This window comes from Desmodus rotundus, chromosome 12 (assembly GCF_022682495.2).
Source record: "Desmodus rotundus isolate HL8 chromosome 12, HLdesRot8A.1, whole genome shotgun sequence".
NCBI classification, from domain to species: domain Eukaryota; kingdom Metazoa; phylum Chordata; class Mammalia; order Chiroptera; family Phyllostomidae; genus Desmodus; species Desmodus rotundus.
This window is the reverse complement of record NC_071398.1, coordinates 78,115,713-78,132,400: the sequence shown is the minus strand read 5'-3', so window position 1 is coordinate 78,132,400 and position 16,688 is coordinate 78,115,713. Positions and strand designations below refer to the sequence as shown.

Genomic DNA, 16,688 nt, shown 5'->3' with positions numbered 1-16,688 from the left:
AGGTCTCTCTGCTCTTGTCCCCACCCACCTCACATGGCTCCTCCTTAAAGAGGCCTCCCAATCTGGATTGGTTGGAATTCAGGACTGACTGAGGTCCTGGCGAAGGTCAGAGCTTTCAGGAGAGATTAGTCTCAGCACACCAAGAAGGCTCATTTCTGACTTTCCATTCTCCACAGGTGGAGGCCAGGGGGCCTGAGGTTCTGTGCCACCTCTGTCTCCCAGGACCTAGGCCAACCCCGCACAGCACCACTGCTGGTAGCAAATGACTCTACCCTCCTCCCACTGTTGGTGTGGCTTTTTGGCTCTTTGGAATTGGCCTGAAATCCCAGTCTGGGCTCATAGGAGGGAATCCCTGTGCTTAAGGGCACTGAATGTTGTTACTAAGACTCTGTATTGAGTTCTTGGACGGAGGCCCTGAAATTTAGTGACTCATATACTCATTGAGTCTACTATACTCATTGCCACATGTAATTGTCCTACTCAACCGTCAGATGAGCAAGCACCACCATTATAAATGAGGAAACTGAGTGCTGCAGAGGGCTTAGGTAGGGTGCCCAAGGTCATCAGACCCGGAAACAGTAGGACCAAGGAGGCAGACTCCAGCCTCTGACCCCAAAGCCTGAGCCCTCAATTTCCACCCCCATGGCCTAGATCATTATCCATAATTGAGGGCTGCTGAGTCTTGGCCTGTGCATCTGTCTCCCTGGGATGCTCTGGGGCTGTCTTTGTGTCTCTTCTATCATAGTGTTTAACATCAGTTGTATTCCAGTTCCTGTGAGGGGAGAGATGTGATCAGTCAGCTGTGTCCCACACCTATCTCTGTGCCCCTGCACAATGCCAAGTGGCAGCCTTTGCAGACACTGGGCATTCAGAAATATTCATTAAATAAAGTCTCTGTACACTGCCAACATCTCCATGAGGCCCTCCAGGTCACATCTACCTGGGATGGTCTCTGTTTGTTCACCGCCCATCATTCCTGCCTTGTAAAGTGCTTGGGCCTGAGGCCTATCTTTCTAGTTGGCCTCATGACCCAGTTACTTGTGGGTCAGTCTTAGAGGCCACATTGGACCAGCCCCAGGTTGGAAGAATAAAACTGGAAAGGGCTGGCTAAAGAGAAAGGACAGAAGTTCTTTCCCTAAGAGCTAGTCCACCCCCTTTGCATTTATCCACCACCCTCTCTTCACTCCTCTTATTCTAGAAGGAAGTTCTCCTGGTGTCTAAACCCCGCCGTCTTACTAAATCTCATTCACTCTCCCTGTGGGGAAACAACAAGCAGCTCTCCTACTGTCCGGATAGTGACGGTGGTGACAGTAACTAGGACATATGCCATGTTTCTGCCTCTCTGCCAGGCACTATTTAAAAGCACTATAGATATTATCTCACTAATCCTCACAACAACCCTATAAGGTGGGTGCTATAATTTTTGGGTCCCTATTTTTCAGATGAAGAAACAGCAGAAGTAAGTAACTTGTCATAAGTGGTAGAGCTGGGAAGCAAACCCAGGTAGTCTGGTGCTCAGAATCCATGCTCTTAACCAGTATGTTCAAAGGCCAAAAGATCACTCCAAACCCATTCAGCAAAAGGGAATTAGTGAGGGAACCATAAAGCTCGGGTAAGTCCAGGCCCTGAAGACTGAGAAAGCCAGAGCCTGCAACCTGGATCTTGATGACTGCTGGGAGCCAGGTCCTCAGAAAGTGCAAGCGCTTGGCAAACTTCTGCCGAACCAGGAAGCCACGGAGACAGGCCTGGAGTTGGATGACAAAGCCAATGTTGGCCTTCCAGAGCTGTTGGCGGTCATGGGCAGCAGTGACCTTGGTGACAGCTGACTGTGGAGGCAGGAAAAAGAGCCTGTGGTGCCTTTGCAGGTGGGAGCCTCTCTTACAGGGGATCCCTCACCCATTGTCCCCTCCCTTGTAGGGGCCCTGCCAACCTGGATCTCCTCCCGAGTCAGATGGGAAGTGTTGAGGTGGCAGCCAAGGGGTCGTTCCCAGGTACCCTGGAATGTCTGTAGATGGAAGTAGTAGGCAGTGCCATCCTTCATGTCATGTTGAACCCAGAAAGCTGTGTCCCCTAAGCAGAAGCCAAGTAAGCAAAGAAGGGTCGGTGGAGGCAAGAGGTGGCTGGGGCGGCAGAGAATCGGGGTCAGGCTAAGGCCATTACCTGAACACCTCTTCTTTGCCATGGCATCTTCCAGGACCCGCTGGTAGCCATCGGCATGGTCAGGAACCACCCCTCGGAGGGCCACAGCGGGGTTCCTCAACACCCGCTCTGTCTGGGCTGCTTTGCCCTCTTTGATGGCCTGATTGATGGCGGCCACACCAAGAGCCACTGGCAGGGGCATCAGAAAGGAGTGGTCAATCCTTCCCTGAGTCCCTCCCATGAGCCCTGTCCTGTCCACCAGTGAGGGATTCAGAGAAGGACACAAAAACACCCCATGTGATGGAGAGGACAGGGAATATCCCAAGATGGATGAAGACGCATGAAAAGAAGCAGCACACAGCTGTGCTTGGAAGAAAAGAGAGCAGTCGAGAAAGGCTTCCTGGAGGGAGGTAGCATGGGGCAGGGTTGGGTAAAAGGAAAGTCAGCTTGTACAGAAGGTCAAAGGCAGGATATGGGCCCAGAACCTCAGGACAGTTTCCTAGGAGGAGAATGAAGTCCAAGAAGTAGAGGTGGTTGATGCAGCACCTGCCTTCCAGTCACTCACAGACAGACAGATGGACACAGGGAGTCCAGACACTGAGAACTAACACGTTTCTGTCTGTTTGTTCTCATCCTGCCTACTATTCCTCAAAACCAACCCCTCTTCTCTACACTCAAGACTAGACATTCTTTCTCTAGCCAGAGCTGATTGTTGGAACCCAAACAAGCTACCAATAGCAAATGTTATGAATGTTTGGCCCCCACCTGATTCCACATGCTCACTTTGTGGGGGAAAATGCCCACACAGAAGGAGACAGTAGGTAGACAACGCCCTCTCAACTCCGGAGGTTGCCCTGCCCAGTGACTGCTGGGAAATCCATCCTGTGGTCTGAGCAGCTGACCCCCCTTTCTGATACCAGCCCACTTCCCCACAGGGGTTGAAAGGGAACGGAGTCCACCTGATCATCTGGGCTCTTGCTGAGCCTACAGTTCCTCCCCCCCAACCCCCCACCCCCGCTGCCCTGGTGCCCCTACCCAGCCCATTTACTTCTCTGAGCTGTGTCTGTGTCCTGGTTGGCTCTAACCACTTCCTGGCGGATCTCTTCCAGCCATAGCACAGCTCCAGGATCTCCTGTCCCCTGCAAAATTGAGAGATAGGAAAGAGAAAAGCCCAGCATGGTCTCCCTGGTTCCCAGGTTCTCTCAGGGGAACCCCACTGCAGAGCCACAGGGACAGCAGTCCCCACTCCCTTCCTCCTGCCCTGCTCATGCACAGCCTTGTGACTCTCTGGGACTGCTGCCCTCAGAAGGCTCTTCGCTACCTGTTTTCAGGTCAGCCCAGCATCCCCAGAACTCTCTTAAACTTACCTCAGTATCCACCACCCTATTAACAGCTTACTTCCTGTCTTTGTCCCTCAGTCATGTTCACAGAGGCCAACAATGGAGGCTCCACCTACTGCTCTTACTCCCCATTACCCTATGCCTCAGTTCACACCTTCTCAGGCCAATCCTCATCCTGACTTCACCTTCTGCTTCCTGAACTTCTCTACCGCACAAGGTAGTGGAAAGATTACATGCACCACATTCTTTAATTCATTTGCCTTTCCCCCCATGACCAGGGCATGTAGTATTTTATAGATGAACACGTGGAGCTCAGAGACATTAGAGACTTGCCAGAGGCCACATGGTCACTAATGTCAGAGAAGGATGCGTCTAGCCCAGTTCTCTGGCTCCCAGGTTGTGCTCTTCCCACACAGAGGCCCCCAGCATTCTCTCTGTGCCGGCGACGAGAGCTCAGTGCCCTGGCCGTGCAGGCCATCTTCTCCTCCTCCTGCCCCCACCCCTAGAGAGGGCTGTGTCCACTAGGTTGGGGTTCCCAATGACACCTACTGGGCACAGCCCTACCAACAAGGGATGTTCTTCCTGGTCCAGTGACCAACCCAGACAGCCCAAACCTTACCTGGGCCTTCTGCCTTTTGGCTGCCACGAGGAGAAGATGGTACCGAGGGGCCACAGGAAGGCTGACATTGTCCAGGCCAGCTGAAGGAAGCAGCAGGGCAAATAGGGTCTTCTCAGGGCTGTCTTGGTTGAGAGCCTCATTGATGAGGCTGATCGCAAAAACCTCTGGGGAAGAGAGCTAGGTGGGCAGGGGCCCAGACTTATAGCTAAGAGACAGGGCTACCTGTGGTGGGCCGTGCTCCCCAACCCCAGACTCCACTCACGATTATTCTCCTCCTGGACCTGGGCGTTGACCTGGCTCACAGTGGCCTGCAGGTCATTCCAGCTCAAGAAGGCCCCATCCACTCCACGCACCTGTCGCAGCTTTACCAGAGCATCAAAGTAACTGGCAGCAGGGTGAGCAAGTGCATCATCAGCCAGAAGTCAGGAAATTTCTGAACCACATTCCTCACTTGGCCTCCAGGATATCAGTCTCTTGGTTCTCTTCTCATCTCACTGGCTAGTCTTTCTAAGCCTGCTCTGTTGGTTCTTCCCCGACTTCTAAACACTGGAGTATCCCGAGGCTCAGCCTCAAACCCTCCTTTCTCCCCATACTCGCATCCAAGGTAATCTCACGGCTTGAAATACCAGATTCTAATAACTCCCCAAAGCACACCTCCAGCCCATTGACAAATCCCAGCTGCCCCCTTGGCATCTCCATGTGAATGCCTGATAAGCACCTCAAACCCAGCAGCTCATGCCTGATCTCCTGACCACCCTGCTCGATTTGCATACTCCATAGTACCTCCCGTCCAGGTAAATATTCACACCAACCTCTCAGGCCAAAAACCTGGACGTCATATCTGATTCCACTTTCACACACATCTCATATCCATTACATAAACAAACCCTGTCGGTTCGACTTTCAGAATATGTCTCAAATCTGACCGCTTTCCACTATCCCCACTGCTACTGCCCAAGGCCGAGCCTCCATCACCTCTGCCTGGAATACTCCGATAAATGTCTAACAGGCCTCCCTGCTTCTCCCCTTCTGACCTGCAGTCAATTCTCAGCACAACAGCCAGAGTGATCCTATTAAAAGTAGGTCAAATCATCTCCCTCCTCACTCAAAACCCCCCTCTGGCTGTCTTCCTCACTGGACTAAAAGCCAGAGCCTACATCATCCGGCCTCTACTTCACCTCCCACCAATCTCCCGATGGCTTCCTGGTGTGCTCTGCACACGCCAGGCTCACTTCTCAGGGCCTGTGCCCCAGAGCCTCACAGTAACCACTTTTGCCCTGTAGGTCCCTCTCAAAATGACCCCCTTATGAAAGAGGCCTTCCGCAAACACACTATGTGAAATGGACAAACCACCCCTCCCACACCCCCACACTTACCCCTAGTGCCCTGTTTTATTTCCACCACAGCTTTTCTCTTCTAATCATCTGGCATGTTTATTTTTTGTCTGTCCCCACTACTAGCATGTAAATTTGAGGAGAGCAGAACTTCGTTTTGTTCACTATTGTTTCCCAGCACGTAGAACAGTATCTGGCACATAAGTGGGTACTCAAATCTTTGTGATGTAAGAGTGGTTAGATTAAGGAAAGGGGAATGACTATGCCCCCACCCACTCCTAGGAAGAAAAGGCCACCATGCAAGAAGGCCAGTATCCGAGTAGAACTGGGAGTCTTGGCTACATTCCCTCCAATCCCCTCACTCTCAACATGGGGCTAAACCTTTCTCACCGATGAGCATTCTCGCCTTCCACCTCGGCCAGGCCCGTGGCAGGGTTCACCAGACTGCCCCAGAAGCCACTGGCATGCCCGGTCTCCAGGGCCTGGTTAATCAGGACCACAGCTGACAACATCTCCACAGCCACGAAGAGCTCCTCCTGACCAAGCTCCTACAGCAAGGGGAGGGCTGGTGAATGCAGGGTCTGGGGCCCACCTGCCATCCTGCCCCCAAGACTCCACTATATCCCAGAGTCTCTATCCCAAAACCTCATTCACTAACAGTCATACCTAATATTTGAGAATGCTTACTATGTGTTCAGTGTAGAAGTATTTCACACAAATGATCATTTAATTTTCATAATAAGCCATGAGGTAGGTTTTAACATCCCCATTTCACAGGTGAGCCCACAATCAAATTATGTAAGTTAAACCCAGCTGCCTGACTCCAGAGCCCACACGCAACTGTGAGCTCCACCAGCTCCTTTCTGGTCCCTTCTACACATCGAGAACTGCACTAGGACCCGGGCACACAGACAAAAAGATAAAGTGGGCACCTCAACCGTACACCACACACCACAAAGGCTCTAGCCCCACTTCTCTGTCCAGTCTTCCTCCTTTTCAAATATCTGCTTATGCTCTTTCCTCTGTCTTAAAGAACTATTCCTACCCTCTACAAACAGAATACTGTGAATAATAACAATAGCTAAAACTGCCCTGACTCGTGTGGCTCGGTGGGTTGGGTGTTGTCCCACAAACCAAAAGGTCTCTGGTTTGATTCCCAGTCAGGGCACATGCCTGGGTTGCAGGCCAGGTCCCTGGCTGGAGGTGTGCAAGAGACACCCGATCTGTTTCTCTATCACACTGATGTTTCCCTCCTTCTCTTTCTCCCTCCCTTCCCCTCTTTCTAACAATAATAAAATCTTTTTTAAAAAATAGCTAAAACTTACATGCCAGTTTCATTCCCAATCACACGTTAACTTGCTTAATCCTTATAACGATCTCATGAAATACGCTATTGTTCCCACTTTATATATGAATTGAGGGTCAGAGAAGGTAAATAACTTGCCCAGGGTCACTTGGCTGGAAGTAGCAGAAAGAAATTGAATTCAGGCAGCCTGGCTTGAAAGTTCACATTTGTCACTAGGCTTTACCTCTTAGTCCTTATCTAATGCTTGGTCTATAGTCTCCTGTGCTGAGACTGTGCCCTTCCTGAGTGTTGTACCTGGAGTTGATGCTCTATAAAAGCCTGCTGTGGGTATGATTTTCTTTCTCTCTTCCAGGAAGCCTTCCAGACTTACCCCTAGTTCTGCTCACTCCACTTCCCTAGTCTGAAGTCATATTCCACTTATATCATCTACTTTTCCCTCCCCGTGTCTCTGTCTAGATCCTCTAATAGACTGGGAAGGCCCTGTCACCCAAAGGGAGGGTCCTATCACCCCACCGTCAGAGAAGCTGTATGGACTGGGGTGATGTGGGACAGCAGAGTTGTCAAAAGCATGGGCTGCCAGTACATTCAGCTTAGCATTCACTCCGCACTGCCAGCTACATCTGTGTTGGGCAAGTTAACCTCTGCACCTCAGTTTCCTCATCTCTAAAATGGAAATAACACCTATAGGATTCTTTTAAGAATTAAGTAAGTTTGTAAAGCAGTTTTTGCTCAAGAGTATCTGCTATTATACCATACTCAGGGGAGCAAGCCGGGTCGCCCTCATTCCTAATCTCTGTCAGCATCTAAGAGTACCTTCAGAGGGTGCTCTGGGCTGATTGCCTGATCCCTCTAGCTGCTTGGGAACCCAAGAGCAAGACCCGTTTCTGGGGCTTACCCCCTGCTGCTGCTGGAGTGCTGCTAGCTCCTGCTGGTACATAGCCGAGGCAAAGGGGTACACAGGAGGCAACTGGGCTTCAGGGCACATCAGCTCCTTCATTGTGTCAGCTGCCACCCCCTTTTGGATGGCTTTGTTGATCCTCCGCACAGCCTGGAGCACTGCAGGGGAGGAAGAAGAAGTGAGGCTACCTAGGTTGGGCGTTCAGAGCCATTTCTATTCTCCTGACCAATCAGGTTCTGCTGGGGATCTCTGCGGGGACATGGCTTTATAACTACTCTTAAAAACTACTCTGCTAGGTTCAAAATGTGTTTCTAAATATTCAGGAGGAAAAGGGGCTGGGTCACTTTAAGAAGAAGCTCTGAAAGAAGCAATACGTCAGGCCTAGAAGTTGAGTAGCTCAGCAAGTAACACAGAGCGGCTGTTATGGCTGAGGTGAGTTCCTAAGGTGTTGAGCACAGGACTCACAGGAGGCTGTGGAGCATAACTAAGATGAGGTTAGGCCAGGGGTTCCAAGGGGGGATCAAATCTTGACGACAGCACAGAGGAATAAAACACCAGCTCCAAGGTGGAGCCATTTGGGTGGGTTGTAAAGGGCAGGAGTAAGCAAAAGGGGGGCCATGGTGCATCAGTGTAGTTTAGCTTCGAAACACCAGGGCTTATAGAACAGCAGGTGGACACGGGCACTGGCGGCAGGAACACACAAGCTACAGGGGAGAAATAAAGGCACAAAAACACACACAGTACACTGCTGTCATTGTATATGGGAGATCACTACATTTCAGAAGGCAAAGGATCTCTAGCAGGTTGCAACTGTCAAAATACAGGGGAAGTGCGTAGAAGGAAATTGCCAGGCCCGGGAGTGCAGCCTGGTGCAGTGCTATCATTATCTCTTAGGCCTTAATGAACTTATCTGTAGTGTCCCTCCAGGCAGCCAGGAATAGGGCACACTAGGTGAGAGAGGAGAGAAGGCCGTTGCCAGGCAGGAAAGTCAGGCATCAGTTGCACTGTGCTACACAGAAACTGGCAAAGGGTTACTCTTCCAAGAGCCTGTGATGCATCCAGGCCAGACCTCGGCCTGGATATGACTTACTGGCTTGTTCCTGATCACCCTTCATGTTGGCAGCAGCAACACCAGCTTGAACCTCCACCTTTTCCAGAAGCTCCACCAGGCCCAGCTCCTGGAAAAGGAGGAGATGCAATAGAAAAGAGTCCTCCAGGAGTACTGAACATGATTTAGAAGCTGCCAGCATAAGCTCCCATATCTACCCAGTCACCTACGGTCAACCCCTCCTCTCCCATTTAGGCAGATTAGCCTGGCCCACCCACCTCTATTAACTTGTCCCTATTAACCCATCTCTAACCTCTGACTCTTTTATTACCTAGCAAGCATCTGATATAACAACCCAGGTAATGCAAACATAAGTAGTGTCATGGTGAAATTCAACAGCATTGACAATGAGATTACTAGTAAGTTGAAGGCCCAATTCAGCAATGCGGGAAGTTCACTAACACTGCCTAGTGCACTCCAGGCGGTCTGAGAAACTCTCAAGAGAGCAAAAGTTGATCAGTCTAGCCCATTAGACTTCGGGGTGATTTAACCATTTAAACATGTAGTCAGCACTGAGTACAAAGAATTGACAGAGGTGATGCCTAAGTAAGAGGCCCTTCCCCATCCTATGGTCAGACAGAGAAGGTAGCAGGTGATAGACATAGCCTGACCTGTGCTTTCTGCTCTCTGTCTGAGCTCAGCTGCTCCAGGTACCAGTTCGCAAAATCACTCCTCACCCCTCGCAGGGCCAGGGCAGGGTCTTGAAGGGCCTTAAGCAAAGCCTCAGGGCTCTGTCTTTCCAAAGCATCATCAACAACTTCTAGAGCCCCATGGACTGAAAAAGACAAGACTCCATAATGTACACTGTGGGAAAGCCCGCTGCCACTAACCCCAGCCCAGTCCTAGAAGTCTGCCCTCTCCCTGCTGGCCCAGAGTTACCCCCACTCCAGTCCCCTGAATTCCTGGGGCCCAACTGATCCAGGCCAAATTCTTCATCTTGATCTGCACAGCCTTCCCTTCTCACCACCCCAGACCCTGAAGCTTCAACCAGCCCTCCTGTCCTGATCTCCCTTCCCCATCCATTCTGTACATCCCCTTCTTGAAGGATCCCATGCCCTCTCCATGGATCTCCATTTAAACAGAAGTCCCCTAGACAGACACAAGTTGACTTTGATCTTTCCCTGAAATAAGGGTTGGCCCCAGCCTCTAACCTCCAATGCAGGAGCTTACCCTGAGAGCATTCCCCTAAGCCCCTCCTGGCCTATCTCTCTTACCATTGACATGGTTGATGCTGTCCTGGATTTCAGCCTGAGTTAGGTAACAGTCATAGATGTCCCGGTTTCCTCCATCATCCTGCAAATACTACATTGAGAGGGGAACCCGGGAAAACCAATCAAATCTTCTCCTCCTCCTTGTGCTTACCTATTTCTTCTTCTAGGGGCCTCCCAAGGCCAAAAAGTCAGCGTGGTAGGAAGGAATATGGGGAAATTGTGGGGTCCAACCCCCCCGGCACTGACACAGTTAAGTCAACCAGCCTTTGGAATCTCCAGTCCACTCTCATTCAGTTCTATATTCAGCCCTCACTGAAGAATCATCCCCCTAGAATCTCTTTTCCTGTCTTATCCTCATTGTTATCCCAAGTTCCTCTCCTATTTCTGTAAAATAACTGACAAGTTAGTTTCTCTGAGCAACTTTGGGACCTGGAAACAAGGTATAGGAGTCCTGGTTTCACTTGAGATTTTTCAAACCACCCAGCTGTCTAGCCCCTGCATTCGAAGGTTCCTCCTTACACAGTTCCTGGCATTGGCAGCCTTCTCCATCTTGGCCTGGGCCAACAGCTCCTGGTAGATGGCTGCCAGAGGCTCTCGAAGATTCCCTAGCAGAGCACTGGGATTCTGCAAGGCAGTCAGAGTGTCCTCAACCAATCCTCGCTCCACTGCCTCATTGATGGCAAGAATAGCTGCATGGACTAGGAGGGGGCATCGAAACAAGGAAGCCAGATCACCTGTGAGCCACTTGACATCATCCCTTTCCCACCCCCAGGGGCCAGACCAATCACGTAGCCTGATGGCCCTGCCAATGGATGAGAGGTATCCAGAAGCCATCTGAGGGCTGTAAGGCTCAGAGTCCTCCCATTCTCACTGAGCCTACCCCTAGCAGAGCAGAACCCAATCCCTACCTGCAGCCTCATCCACCGAGAGCTCATTGGCCAGGATGCCCCCAATTTTGCTGAAGGCAGGCAGCTGAAGGCCATATTTGGCCAGCTCCGAGGCCATGTTGCTGAGTTCCTCAGCTGCAATGATACCACAGGTGCCCTTCATCAGGTCCAAAACTCCAGGAGCCTGACCAGAATTGTGGTGGTTGGGGAACAAATGGCTTACCTGTGAATTTCACTTTCCCGTATAGATCATGTATCTGAGGGGCCAATCCTAGCCGGAAGAGGAAGAGACTGGGAAAGAAGAAGGCAGTGGAGCCTATTTATTTTGACATGCTGCCCATAATGGGTTTTCAGGAGATACTATGGAGACCTAGAGATGAAGACCATTCAGTACCTGCCCCCAAGCTCCCCCAATCTGCAGGAAGAGATGATATTGGAAGGCAGCCCAAGGCAAGTGCCATAAAAGATAAATAAGATGCCGTGGGGATCTGGGGATTGGGAAGACTTCACAGATAAGGGCACATTGCAATGGCAGGCCACTGGATGGAGATGGAGAGTGGGAAGGGAATAGCGAGCACAGGCCCACTGAACCAAGGCACAGAGACTCGAAAGAACACAGGAAATGAAGTCAGGAAGCAATGACGTACAGGACACAGGAAATGGTCAATCACTTCTATGAGTTAGCCAACTGGTTGCTGATGGCTGGCTATGAGTAGAACCAAAGAGCCTTCACCATTCACACTGAGTTGCTCTTGATGGATCCTGTGTACCCCAGTCACGAGCTGAAGAACGTTCCCTTGCTGCTCTTTTCCTTCACCCACTCAGGTTATGCATAAATATCCCACAAACATGCACATAACTCTAAACACAATTACACAAATCTAAAACCTTACTTTGCTGAGAGGTGCTCCCTGTGGTCTACCAACCATCCTTCCTGCTGCAGCACTTGTTGCTGTCAAGGGTTGGCTGCAGCCACCTGGAGCAACCAGGATGAGAGAAGTTTGGGGTCTCTCACCTGAGTGCATGGATGCAGTAGACCACTCGGGGCATGTTCTTCTTGTCGTAGATGTCCGTGGTCTCCGGGAAGAAGGTCTGGAGGAGAAACCAGCAGTTACTGCCATTGGGGACCTTTAAGCAGCACCACATACAGAGAGAGAGGGCTGAGTCACAGATCTTCCTCTCCATCCTGGGGTGTGTGCTCCTTTGTTGCCTGGGACTTCTAGATTAGTCTCCCCAACCATTTACAGCCAGCTCAGTGTAAAAGAAAAGCAATGGGGACACCTACTAAGCCAAGACCCAGTCACAGAACACAGTCCCAGATTAATCAAACACTAGACAGAGCTATAAAGGATATAGGATGCAGGCCATATCCTCTAGGATAAACAGGCCCCTTGTTCATCCCATAGACACAGCCAGCCTGTGCCCCTCACCCTGGACTCTTGCCAGAAAGGTGGCATGCTAGGGAGCTGGCCATGGTCCCAAAGAGGGCTCAGTGAAGCATACGTTGCCAAGGACCACAAAGGAGTCAATGTATGTCATCCCTGTCTACAAGCCAGAGGCCTCTGATCAATGGGAGCTCCTCTAAGAGGAACTGAGTCACCCTAGGGATGGATTTCCACACTGCCTAGCAACTGAGGTCCAACCTCAGTACCTCTTGATTACTTTACACTCCTAATGACCAAATCTAGAGACCTAAGTGTTCCAACCCCACTGGGACACATGGCCTCTATTGCTCCTGCCTCCCACCAAAGTGCCTTTTTTAACTGCTATTTCCTTGTCTTATAATATACTTCTACAAAGAAGAAAAACAAGGCAGAAAAAAATCATACATTGTAGAATCCTATCACTCCTTATTTGTATAGCTCTTTACATTTCAAAGAGTTCCCATGGATCATGCAATCCTGTCAACCTCAAGAGACAGACAGGGCAGGGATCACTATACCTGTTTTATAGACAAGAAGCCGACTGGGATTTGAAGAGTCAGAGGACATGTACCACATATTCAACTGGGGTCTGGGGCCTGGGTTTCCAAGTCTATCACCAAGGGACATGATATCCCCTACTTCACATTATGAAATCCTGGTGGAAAGATGGCTGACCAACACGAGCCCCATCTCCTGCATTACACAAGGGCCTCACTGCCTAATGGGAACAATGAAACTCGAGCCAGGGAGCCTTTGCCTCCTTTGTTTACACACTGAGAAGTGGAGGCAGAGACCAAGTAACCTGGTTCAAAGACACAGCCTCAAGGAACCTAAACTCTTAGATTAATTTAGTTTAGAAAATACATGGAGATGAAGGCTAAAGGGTCCCAAGGAGACAAAATGTGTGTGTGGAGGGCTGCAGGGGGCGGCGCTGGTGAGTAGTACAGATGAATCCCAATCTTGAGGCCCATTGTTACCGAAGGCAGACCGATGTGGGCTATTGCGGAGAGCCAAAAATTAATGTTGTCTGTGTGACGGAAATGCAAGCCAGTCACCTGAAAGGGAAAGAATGAGAAGAGAGTTTATTCCCACAGTTCTCGGGGTTCCCTATGAGCAAAGCCCAGACCACAGCTTAGAGATTCAAGTGGCTGGAGGAGCCAGTGGACCCTGCCCCATGGACTTCCCATCTCCCCAGGACAGAGATCCACAGACCAGCAGAAACCACAAGGAATGGGCCCAGAGGGATATTTGGGGGAAATGGCACAGGGATGGGATTAACAACCTAGTAAGGCTTCCTAGAAATGGGGAGTGCAGAGCTGAGATGGGAAGGAGAGGCAAGTTGGGCTAACCAGGGCACAGGGAAGGGGCAGTGTGCCCAGGAAGTACCTTTAGGTGGCAAAAACCACAAGCCTGAGCGTAGACTGTGGGTAGAAAAGTCTTCTTGGAAGTTCCCATATCAGGGGTATCTGAAAGCCCACCTACCAAGTGTCTGTCCCTTGCTAAGGATGATGTACACTGCTGGGCTGGGAGATACCAATTCATACCTGTTGTCCCAGTGCAATGATTAGTAACACCCTTTTCATCCTCAAAAGTATCCAGTTTTAGTCAATAAGTTATATGGTCATTCTACTCTCACAGCTTTGAGGAGAAGGGGCAGTTTGAGAGAAGAAGGTAGAAGGTAGAGACCTCTATTTCACACCTGGTACCGCAGCTGCTCCATGTCATAGATCTTCTTCAAGGGAACCACAGAGGGTGCAAAACAGTGGCCCAGCTTGGCCAGCAGCACTCCATTCCGGAGACTCTCCTCTAGCTCCACTGGGGAGGGAAGCTCCTCCTTCAGGCAGGCCTCCATCCAGCTGAGAGCATGAGAGCATGAGAGCACCTTCTCACCCGCTCTGGCAGGCCACCGCAGTTCATTCTAACCACAGGACCTTCCCGCCCTCTCTCCCCCTAAGCAGGTTCTGATTCTCCTGCCTCCTGTTCCTGCCCTGCTCCCTATTCCCCTCTCTGCCCATTGCCTGGCTGTTCTCACCTTCTCCTAAGCTGCCCCAAACACCTGGATTGGCCAATCCTCAGCCCCCAACCACCCCAGAAAATCTCCCGACAGATCATAACATGCCCACCTTCAGCGGGGCTTAAACAGGCCCTTATCTGTTACATCAGGGTTGTCAAACTCATTTTCACTAGGGGCCACATCAGCCTCGTGGTTGCCTTCAAAGGGCCGAATGTAATTTTAGGACTGTATAAATGTAACTACTCCTTAACTAGGGGCAAGGAGCTTGGTGCTGCCGCCAGGTAGAAACAAGGTGCCGGGCCAGATAAAATAAGGTGGAGGGCCGGATTCAGCCTGCGGGGCCTTGTGTTTGCCACCTGTGTGATACACGATGTAACCTCTCACTCAGTCTGGTTATGCATTTGACTGTTGAACCCAATTGAATCTGCTCACTTCTCTCATTCTGCATGTTCTCTGAGAAACCAGGTACAGAAAGGTCATGTCTACCTGAATGGTCCATATAGCCCATAGCCCAGCTTTGATGATGGTGATGGTAGTGGGGAACACCCAGGGTTGACAGAAGGGGAGCAGCACAAAGGGACAGAAAGGTCACAGCCCTTGGAGTCAGAAAATGTGCTTTTCACATCATCTCCCCTACCTCACCTGAGCCTCAGTTGCACACCTTCAAAATGAAGACACCACCACTTGTACTCCCTTTGTCAGTGGGCAGCTGCCAGGATTAAACGAGCTAAGGAATGTGAGAACACTTTGAATTCAAATGTGAAGTACTCTCATTGTTGATAGTTGTATAAGGGAGCAAACAGGGGCTCCTCACTCTCCACACTGTCAGTTGATCTCCAAACTTCTCCACATAATAGCTCTACAGGAAAGTAGCTGTTTTCAAAGACAGAGCCTGTCACAACTCACTTCCTGCTTTCCCTGCCAGACACCTGACTTCCTGTCTACACCATCCTACCTACCTTTTTGGAGAACATTAAGAATATACTATTTTCACAAAGGAAACAAGTAAGTATTTATCCTGCCTTTGGAGCCAACATCCATTTACAGGAAATACGGGGTATAGAGGAACAAGTTAAATGACGCAAGAAAGCAGAGGCAAAACCAGAATGTAGGATGTTCTACAGGGCAAATGACTTGGTTTCTTCAACAAGTTAATTGCATAAAGAACGAAAAAGGGGAGATGAGGTGTTCTATATTAAAGAAGACTTAAGAGACATAGTGACCAGATTAATATATGAAACTTTTTTAGATCCTTATTTGAATAAGCCAATTGTAAAAATAGATTTTTTGAAACAATCAGGAAAATCTGAAAATGGCCGGGGTATTGATTTCCAAGGATTGATGGGTAACTTAGTTGGGCATTATAATGACAGTGTGGTTATGTAAGCAAATGCCCACATATTTTAGAGATATGTATTGAAGAATGTTATCTTCGTTCACAGACAGCATGACTGTCTGTGTATAAAATCTGAAAAAACGTGACCAAAATAACTCCAGGAACTAATAAGCAATTATAGCAAGTTTTCAAAATACAAGGTTAATATGTATACATGTCAGTTGTTTTCATATGTACCAGCAACAAACAAGTGGAATGTAAAATTAAAATCAATACCATTTAAATTAGCTCCCCCCAAAACCACAAACTTAGGTATAAATCTAACAAAATATGTGCAAGATCTATGTGAGGAAAACTATAAAACTCTGATCAGCAAAATCAAAGAATAAATAATTGAGAGATATTTCATGTTCATGGATAGAAAAACTTAATATTGTCAAGATGTTAGTTCTTCCCAATTTGAGTTACAGAGTCGATGCAATCCCAACCGGAATCCCAGCAAGCTATTTTGTGAATATTGACATACTGATTCTAAAGTTTATATGGAGAGGCAACAGACCCAGAATAACCAACACAATATTAAAGAACAGAGTTACAGGACGGATGCTACCTCACTTAGCCAGAGTAATCAATACAGTGTGGTACTGGTGAAAGAATAGACAAATAGATAATGGAACGGAACAAAGAGCCCAGAAGTAGACCCAGGTAAATACTGTCAACTCATCTTTGACAAAGGAGCAAAGGCAGCACAAACAGAGCAAAGATAGTGTCTTCAACAAATGGTGCTGGAACAACTGGATATCCACTTGCAAAGAAATGAGTCCAGACACAGATCTAGTTAGTAACACTGGAATACCTATATATGGTGCCAGGTCAGCACTTGAATTATCAGGGGGATCACTTCATAAATTATAACACTGTCTAACCACTATGCTATACACCTAAAACTAATATAAAATAATATTAAATGTATCCCTGGCTGGTGTGGCTCAGTGGATTGAGTGCTGCTGGCCTGCAAACCAAAAGGATCTACCAGTTGCTGGTTTGATTCCCAGTAGGGAACATGCCTAGG

The 16,688-nt window shown here is 49.3% G+C and overlaps 1 protein-coding gene across 3 annotated transcripts in view; it reads right to left on the bottom strand.

The window, feature by feature from the left end:
- IQGAP3 (IQ motif containing GTPase activating protein 3) overlaps window positions 1-16,688 on the bottom strand; it is a 45,374-nt gene that overhangs the window by 17,164 nt on the left and 11,522 nt on the right. For 2 of the 3 annotated variants that reach the window (XM_045204825.2, XM_045204830.2), the window contains exons 3-19: window positions 13,966-14,122; window positions 13,244-13,321; window positions 11,858-11,934; window positions 11,066-11,133; window positions 10,864-10,977; window positions 10,475-10,653; window positions 9,959-10,046; window positions 9,356-9,519; window positions 8,727-8,814; window positions 7,634-7,794; window positions 5,823-5,980; window positions 4,361-4,482; window positions 4,099-4,262; window positions 3,188-3,278; window positions 2,161-2,328; window positions 1,931-2,070; window positions 1,656-1,826 (exon numbers count right to left, since the gene is read on the bottom strand). In XM_045204825.2, the coding sequence (XP_045060760.2) occupies window positions 1,656-1,826; window positions 1,931-2,070; window positions 2,161-2,328; window positions 3,188-3,278; window positions 4,099-4,262; window positions 4,361-4,482; window positions 5,823-5,980; window positions 7,634-7,794; window positions 8,727-8,814; window positions 9,356-9,519; window positions 9,959-10,046; window positions 10,475-10,653; window positions 10,864-10,977; window positions 11,066-11,133; window positions 11,858-11,934; window positions 13,244-13,321; window positions 13,966-14,122 (2,188 nt within the window). The remainder of the gene's footprint in view (window positions 1-1,655; window positions 1,827-1,930; window positions 2,071-2,160; window positions 2,329-3,187; window positions 3,279-4,098; window positions 4,263-4,360; window positions 4,483-5,822; window positions 5,981-7,633; window positions 7,795-8,726; window positions 8,815-9,355; window positions 9,520-9,958; window positions 10,047-10,474; window positions 10,654-10,863; window positions 10,978-11,065; window positions 11,134-11,857; window positions 11,935-13,243; window positions 13,322-13,965; window positions 14,123-16,688) is intronic. The other variant, XM_024571053.3, reaches the window with a different exon arrangement.